The sequence below is a fragment of the Melospiza melodia genome, chromosome 9, assembly GCF_035770615.1.
Source record: "Melospiza melodia melodia isolate bMelMel2 chromosome 9, bMelMel2.pri, whole genome shotgun sequence".
NCBI lineage: Eukaryota > Metazoa > Chordata > Aves > Passeriformes > Passerellidae > Melospiza > Melospiza melodia.
Genome location: NC_086202.1, coordinates 6,767,607 through 6,776,281, shown reverse-complemented (window position 1 = coordinate 6,776,281; position 8,675 = coordinate 6,767,607). Strand labels below are relative to the sequence as shown.

The window sequence follows — 8,675 nt, the reverse complement described above, 5'->3', positions numbered from 1 at the left end:
GAATTCATATTCCCGGGCAATATGGAATGTGGGGTTGTGAGGAGATAAATATTTGCAGAGCGCCTTAAAAGCTGGTGTGGCTCATCTGGCTGGGTGCATTTGCTCTGCACAAGTGTCTTGGTCTGTGCTGGGGTTTGGGCCAGCACTGCTCCTGGGCTGAACTCCCACAGGGAGAGGCCTCAAGGAGCCCCAGAGCTGGGAGGGAGTGGGATAACCATTGTGGGTGGGAGGTGGGAGGACACTGAGGGCGCTAAAAGTGAAACTTCACTGACGCCACCCACCCAGCCGGCCTCGAGTGGCGTGTCCTTATGTCAAATCTAGTGCTCACACAGCCCTGAGGTTGCTTTCTTAGTGCAGCTACTGCTGCCACTCATTTTTTGCTGTTTTGGGGTGCTTGGAGGTGATATCACCGCTATACCAAAACATTCATTTTCTGGGGGGAGCTAAGGTACATTAATGCATTCTGGAAAGACTTTCCAGGGGGCCTATATTGAGGCAATGGATCAAATCTTCCATGATCCTTGTTAACATTCAGCCTGGAATGGAAGGTTTTTAATTCTCCTTGTCGTGAAGTGCTGCCAGGCTGAGGTCTCAGTTCCTCTGTTAAACCATATTCCCATCAGAATCAATGCCAGGTGTAAATAAATGCAAACCATTTAATCCATTGCCATTTATTTTTAAAAAGCACCGTCAAACTTCAGGTCACTTTGATTTTCTCTTAAAAAGGATGACATTACACTCTTTGTCAGTACAGAATGGTGTTTCACAGAGCAGGTAACACAGCAGGTCTTTGGCAGCATAGCAGATGACTTAATGCAGGGAGAGTTTTACTGATTATTGAAAAACATTTCTCTCTGCCCAAACAAGGACCTTCTAGGTTTAACCTATGTAATTCAAAAATATCAGATAAAATAGCAATTTCATTGTAAGTATATATTTTTACCGGATTTATTTAACCTTGCAGCTGTGGTCAAAAACTTCCCTTTCAAGCAGCACCTTACAGAGCACTCACATTTGCCCTAATCAAAGAAATGGAAGTTGGGACAAATGCAGGTTTGCTGTCCATTAATGTGGATAGGAAATGTGTATTGCAAAAATCTCTCTCAATACAAGTACCAGTAACTCAATTTGGAATAACTTGTGGTTAGTGGGATTTGCTTTTAAGCAACTAAGTTCAAATATGTAATACTGCAATAGTGGGAAATGGTTTAGATTAAGCAAATAATGTAAAAATCATTTCTGGTTTTATTTTTATTAAATTTTCTTGTTGTCACAAGCTCAGAGCCTGATGCTGCAAATGGCTGAGAAGCTCCTGGGAATTGCTAAATACTTTGCAGTACCATGTGTAGGAGGAGGCTGAGAAGATTTTAAAGCACTTTGTGGAAAATATGTTTGTATCTGAGTTGCAGATGAAAAACTGTGCAGGACAAACTGTATCAGAATTACCATACTGGCCAGTGAAAACCTTTTTTAGAACAGCAGTGTGAATGTGTAGCCTCAGACAGGGGCTCATTGCCCAGTACCCCATCTTATTTTTACAGCTGCAAGCTATTTTCAGTTCAGGGGGGTTATTGAGCCCTGTGTGGTTTGTAGTCAGCACTAGTGACTGCTCTTCTAAACATCTCTCCATTCTCTTTCATGTATGGAAACCCAACAACCTTTGGCAAAGACCTTCCTAGCCACGTGAGAAACAATCCTGTTTTGTTTTGGAGCAGATTTCTGCTTTGCTCCTTTTGATGGTCCTCAAAGAGGCTGCAGAGAGCTGATCCCTCACCTGCTCCCTCCAGAACACCTGGCAGACTGAAGAGAGTTCCTCAATATTTTCCCCCCTGGCCAGTGGCTGCTCAGTCATTCTTTGTCTGAAAGCTGTCCACACCTTCGGCCATCCTCGCTGCTTTTGAAATTTTCCCAGTTTTAACTGTACTGCTTGAGAGCAGGGTAGCAGAGCCGTGCTGACTCCTGCAGGTGTGTGCAGCCCGTGCATTTGGACAGTAATAAACAGATTTCCAGTGTTTCAGTCCCCATTGTAACAATTCCCAGCATAAAGGACGCCAGACTTATGTACATTATCTCCAAGCACAACCTCTCAGGAAGTTCTGTTGCTTTGGATTAATTATGGACATTAGCAGTTTTTAACCCCGTGTTTCAGTGGGGGAAAAATGAAAACAGAGATTGACTGCAATAAGAAGATTTATAAATCTGTTGCCAAAAAGCACGACTGAGCCAACAAGGCAGATAACAAGAAAAATAGCAAGCATGCAGTTTTATTTTTGTCTTAGCCCTAAAAGTCTCTTTTTTTAATAGTGGAGACTTGTATACTGGTGAACATAAACTATGTTCTGATCAAATTTACTGAGAGTTTGACCTAGAATAAGTCACTGTAAGCATGTAGGATTTCTGTGTCAATGTGTGGACTTGCTCCATATACATAGCTCAGTAGGTCTTGACTGCACAAGATTGTTTCAATTTTTAATGAAAGATGCCTGGAGATAAAATATTTAATACCTCTTTCTGTACAGTCCAACTCCTCTTACTACCACTACAAAAATTGCAAAGGGCAGTGATACTGCTTGTTGCTCCAACAAGTGTTTTAGAGCAAAGGATGTTGCTGCTCCTTTGTGTTTTAGAGTAAAGGATGAAAAGAAAGGCTTTATTTTTAAAGTTGGAAATAGTTTGCAAAGATCACTAACTCTGAACTGAATCTTGCAGTCCTGACTTACTAAGGTCAGTGGGAATCTCACAATTGAAACTTCTATTTATATAGGAAGATGTTATTCAAGTGAGAGCTAGGAGAAACCTTCTTGACTATTTTTATTTTATTTTTTCTCTGGAGAAAAAGAATTTAAAATTCAAAAGACCCTTTCCACAAAGAGTGAGTGCTATAGAGAGATTCTGTAAGTTCTCTGAAAGGGAAATTCATTGTTCTACTGTCTGCCTAGGGGTTACAATTAGAGCCATCCCCTTCTTTTGACTAATTTTTAGTGTTCCTGATTGTTTCTGGGAGAAATCTTTAAAGAACTCTATTCCTTACAGTGCACATTTCCCCTTCTGGGAGCTGGAAGTGTTTCTGCTCTATCAGTGGGAAGCTGCTGTTCAGGAGAAGGAACTTTAAGCACGAGTTGGCTCCAGTGGAAGCTGATAGGAGCTGGTGATCCATGTGCATTACAGTGCTGGCTGATCAATAATAATTCAGGGATAGAGTGGCGTGGCATCCACTGAGAAGTATTTCAGGGTTTGTGCTGCTTTTCCATGGGGACTGTAGTGCAATCTTCACTTATAAAGACATGTGATCTGAAAGCCTGAGGCAGAACAATCCTTGTTTTCACAGGAGAAGCTTTTCTTGGCTGCAAAAGCTTTTACGTCCTCATCTTCCTTTCTAAAAGCTGTGTCTTCTCCACAAAATTATATATTAAAAAAAAAAAAAAAAAGAGGAGCTTAGGATGGCAACAACATCACAACCTCTGCAAGGTAAAACAACATGTAAAAAAATATTTTGGGCAGTGTTTCCTCATGCCTGCTTCATTGTGTCTCTTGTCATCTATGCTTTTCTTGGGGCTCTCATGTTTTCCCACATTGAAAGTACCCGGAAGGTCACAGTAAGTGAAGAATACAGAACATTTCTGCAGAAGCTGATGTGCCTCGCCAGAAAATTACCAGGTATGTACTGGAATTTCAAAATGACTTATCTGCACAGGGAGCTATTAATTACTTTGCTTTTTGAATGAGTTTTTTTTGCTTTTTAAGACATTCTTCAAAATACTAGCAGCTGATCCTGCAAACAGGATTTTCACTCTGCCTAGCTAATGACTGCTGGTGTCTTCTTTAGCTGTGATTTTTGACTGCAAGCTTCCCAGTCCTTGTGTTCCTGCCTGGACAGATTTTCCTGAGATGCCTGTGTTCTCCCTTTTTGCCAGGTTCTTAACGAGCAGCTGACATTCCTGTGGTATTTCCTGCAGTTTGCTGGAGTTGAATCCTCTCTCTCAGAAAGTTTTTCCAGCTGCCTCTTCCCTGCTCTGAGCTTCCCTGCCAGCCCTCTGGTGATGGGATGCTCAGAGGGAGACAGGTGCAGTTCTGCACCCCAGACCCAGTGATTGGAGGGAGTAGAGGAGAAAAGAAGGGTCAGAAATCCTCCTGGATTTGTGATGGGGCTTGTACATAGGCTTGGAGTTTCACTCAGGTAGCTGTGCTGACACAATGATCAGTTTTGGGCAATTAAATAATGTAAATAATGTCCTTTTCAGCAAAGCCCAGCCACGGGGAGGAGGAAGAAGGGTAGCAGGATTCACAGCAGGGCACTGGGCAGTGACATCCAAGTGGTTCATATTGGTTCCCTGCTGTTGACCCCACATTTCTTGGTGTCTCTGGGTCAAAAGTAGACTAATCTCCTGGGAAGTCCAAAATGAAACAGGACATTCAGGCTGGAAGCTGGTTACTCAGTCCTGCTTCTTTCTGTTTTTTTTCCCTGTACTTTTATTCACCAAAGCCACTGAACCCACCTGATTTTTTCAGAGGTGGGGGTGAGGGGCTTGAAAGGGGAGGGTGAGAAGGGGAATATTTTTATATTTTTAAGACAATATGAGCAAATTCTCAGCTGCAGTATATTTCACTGGGGTAGCAGGCAGGCTGCTCCCTGGGTGGTGGTCTGCAAACACTCACTGTGCCTCCTGCTGTGACTGTGACAGATAACTGGACAGATAACCTGACAGAAAATGAGACGCTTAACCGCGACATCCATCAGCTTTTGAACACGGCTGACCCAGTCTGGTTTATCAACCCAAAAGAAAGATGGAATTTCTTTGGGTCTCTCTTTTTTTGCTGCACAGTATTCACAACTGTGGGTAAGTACAGAGGTAAAGTAACACCCTTCAGAATAAATTCCTGTTGCTGCTTTCTCTAATGAGTTTCTTCCAGAGAATTAAAACCACCCTAAACAAGCAAACAAGCAAGTAAACAAACAAGCAAACAAACAAGCAAGCAAACAAACAAACAAACCCACCCCTACTAAACCCAAAGCCCAAATCTCTTTGAATTTTTCCCCTGAATATTGCTGATGAGTCTGCAAGTGGCTCTGCAAACACAGACTGCAGAGACATAGCTGAGTCACAGAAACAAGTCACAATTTAGTGATTAGTGATGGTACACACTAATTAACTGCATCATTACATATATACTATAATATGAATTCCTATATGATGTTCACAGAGCTATTGAAATAAAAAGAAATATCCATATTTCAGTCTCAAACCTTATCCTTCACACTGTTGTGTGTCCTCTTGGGTAATGTTTTCTTCTCTGGAAAAGGGAATTCATAATACTTATATTGTTTTTCAATTGCTTCTCAGTTACTTATGTCTAATTCAGCTTTGTTAATCCGTGGTTCTGTAATTAACCACCGTGTTCACGTTTCTCTGGGTTAACAGCACATGATAGTGTTTAAGTCACACCTTTGAAATCTTTCAGTCTGACTTCATATTTCAAAGGAGGACCTAAATCAAATAGAAACATCTGCTCTGATTTTGGCTCCCTCTGCATTGCTAAATACAACTCCTCATGCTCATTCCCAAAGCTACTTTTATCCCTTTGTTAATCTTTCTCAAATGCTGGCAAGTACAGGCACTGTCTATCCAAATTTGTCATAATCAAAGCTGGATGGGAAATATTCCCACAGCATTGTATCAAATTGCAAAGACATTTCTCCACTGCAGGAGGATGTGCTCAAGATCCCAGCATGGGGATGCATCCTACTGTAAGAGAAAAACTGAACCTTAAAAAGAGCTTATCCTACACAAGGAACAGTGTGAGAGCTCACCCAGAGCCCTTGTGGGCTGTGTCACAGCTCAAACCTCACACTCTCATCTTTTGGGTGACTGCTCAAGCTCAGCTTCTTGCAGTTAAAGACAAAAGTCTGGGTGGCCAGAGACGCACTGGGGATGAGACCAAAATCCTCAGCCCTGTGAATATTTCCTGGAACAAACACAGCAGCCAAGAACTTTTGAAAGGGGGTGTTTTATCAGAAAGTTTTGACTTCAGCAAGCTGATGAAAAGGCATATTGTGGGAAATGTCTTCCATGGGCGTATTTACCCTCCTCCATTAACATGGGACTAGACAAATGTCCCCATACACACCGACCCAACAAATTTATTTCTAAGCTGCCAGTACTTTTTGCCTTCAGAGCACTGAGTATTAATGCAGCTTTCTCAATTTTGACTTGAATTTTGGGATCAGTAGAAAGCCTGGAACATTTGCTGTTAATAGATGGAATAGGTGGCTATTTCCATTGCAGCGGGTTTGTTATTTGTAGAATCAGGAACTGATAAATCACCTTGGGATAGAATCAAATTATCTACCTTGAATTTTCTGGGAGAATTGAGTCATCTAGTCTGAAGTTTGATGGACTGAACTGCATCTCTTTGCTGCCTGGGGAGGCTGCCTAGTGGCTCAGCTAGGAAATATTTCTGGATAGCCAAATTTAGGCTTGGGATAACTTTTAAGCCTGGAAACTGCACTAGGTATTTTTAATGCACAGAAATCAATTTTAAAAAGAGTAAATAAGATCACTCTGTGCAATAACGACAATAATCTTTCCCAAGTGCTTTGAGAGTTTCCCAGTTTGCCTGTGGGGAAGAGAGTGACCAAGAATAAATGATATTTCAGTGCCTCACAGCAAAGCAGGGACTGAGGCTGGGTTCAGACCAAAGGCTGAGGCAGCCACAAGTGAAAACATGCATGGATGAAGAAAATGAGGGAAACCGTACCTCAGCATATGAGCTGATAATCTGGCAGGCTAAGTACTTGGCCTAGAAGTTCCCCTAGGAAAAAATGGTCTTTGAAAGGAGAGAAGGAATACTCAATGTCTTCTGAAGGATGAAGAGAAAAATGGTTGATAAAATTTAATACAGTTCCTATAATACTAAATTTTCTCCCACTATAATGGAAAAGCACTGATTTACAGCTTGAGTTTCATATCCAGTATGTTAGAGGAAGGAAATATAAATACCCAAATTGGATTTAGGGAAAAGGCATATCTTCTGCTACCAATTTTATGTATCACATCTCTCTCTTTCTCTTCTCATTCCCTTCTTATTCTTGTTCAAGGTTATGGCAATACCTATCCTGTGACATGGACTGGAAAGTGTCTCTGTATGTTGTATGCTTTATTTGGGATCCCCCTGATGTTCTTGGTCCTGACAGACATGGGAGACATCCTTGCAACTGTCTTATCCAAGTCCTACAATGAGTTCAGGAAACTGCAGTCAAAAATTCTTGCCTCTAAACTCTGTTCTGGATCCACATGCAGCAAAAGGAATGAACTGAAATCCAGGGAACAGTCTAAAATAGTCATCAACGAGCCCCTGACCATTATGGAAGTGCTGAGAAGTCAGTCAGGTGTGAAACAGGTCAAATATCGCAACGTGGAACTTTTTGAAATGTTAATTGCCAGGGAGAAAGAAAACACACAACCAGCAAGAAATAAAAGCATGGAGAGATGGAGTTCATGTCCTGAACTAGCCAGGGAAAAGACAGTGTCCAGAGTAATCAAGAATTTTGACAAAATAGGAAAAGAGTTAGAAAAATTAGATGTGCCCATTGTGTTGATGGTGCTCGTTATCTTTGTGTACATCTCCTGTGCTGCTGCTATTCTTCCAAAATGGGAAAAAAAAATGGATTTTCAAGAAGCCTTTTATTTCTGCTTTATCACTTTGACCACTATTGGATTTGGAGATACAAAGTTAGAACATCCCAAGTTTTTCTTGTTTTTTTCCCTCTACATTATAATTGGCATGGAAATTGTCTTCATTGCTTTTAAGCTGGGCCAAGACCGTTTAATTGTCCTGTATAAAAAGGTGATTTCATTTTGTGCAGAGAAAAATATGCCTTCAAAGAAAATATATCCAAAATAAGAGCAGTCATTTCTCCTTCACTTGTCAGCACTGGCCACTGCAAAGAGATGGAATTGTTTCTGTACATTTCTGCCTTGGGCTGGCAGGTGCCATATTTTAATCTGATTTCCTCTGAGAAATGACTGTGAAATGGCTGAACACTTCTGGAGGCACCTGGTGAAGGCATCTCCAGGGAAGACTTTGCAAAGGGGACTCTTCTCCTGAATAATCACAGATGCTGCCTGATGAGGAAGGTGAAGGCTCTCCTTGACAGTTCTCCCTGACATATTGTGCAAAGCTCTGACTTTCTGCAGCCTTTCTGCCCCTTCTCCCACTGCAAGCAAATTCAGGAATTTTGTTTTCAGTACTCGTCCAAGCAAGACCCAGATCTGCTGGAAGGTCCTGTCCTGCCACCTTCTCTGTCCTGACTGTGACACCCTGCTCGTCATCAGAGAGAGCTGGGGGGAGAGGTGTGGACCCAGTTGCAGAGTGTGGCAAACATCACACCTGGCACAGCTCAGGGAAATGTCCCCTGGAAAGGAAGGACACCACATTTCCCCATCTCTGCCACCTGTCCAGAAACCAGTCAGAGAATTGCTCATCTGTTCAGAGCTGGAAGCACTCCTGCTCCATCATGGCTCAGGGTGTCCCACAGGGCCCAGCTCCCGAGGTGCTCAGGGCAGGTTCTGCTCCCTGGTGGTGTCTGGGGAAGGCACACAGCAACCCTGGGGTGGCTGCAGCCCTGGAGTGATGCTCCATGTCACTGCTGTCACAGGAGCCTGTGCTGAACACCA

At 42.4% G+C, this 8,675-nt stretch overlaps 1 protein-coding gene across 1 annotated transcript; it reads left to right on the top strand.

Annotated features, from left to right (window-relative positions):
- Positions 1 to 3,440: 3,440 nt before the first annotated feature.
- On the top strand, positions 3,441 to 8,176 carry KCNK18 (potassium two pore domain channel subfamily K member 18). The gene is made up of 3 exons (XM_063162817.1): positions 3,441 to 3,657; positions 4,683 to 4,838; positions 7,097 to 8,176. The coding sequence occupies exons 1-3, from the start codon at positions 3,441 to 3,443 to the stop codon at positions 7,900 to 7,902; spliced, it is 1,179 nt and encodes a 392-aa protein (XP_063018887.1). The 3' UTR covers positions 7,903 to 8,176.
- The last annotated feature ends 499 nt before the right edge of the window (positions 8,177 to 8,675 follow it).

Coding starts and splice junctions, on each gene's coding strand:
- KCNK18 (XM_063162817.1), top strand. CDS start 3,441: ATGGCAACAACATCACAACCTCTGCAAGGTAAAACAACATGTAAAAAA. Junction 3,658..4,682: donor CCTCGCCAGAAAATTACCAG/GTATGTACTGGA, acceptor TGACTGTGACAG/ATAACTGGACAGATAACCTG. Junction 4,839..7,096: donor CACAGTATTCACAACTGTGG/GTAAGTACAGAG, acceptor TTCTTGTTCAAG/GTTATGGCAATACCTATCCT.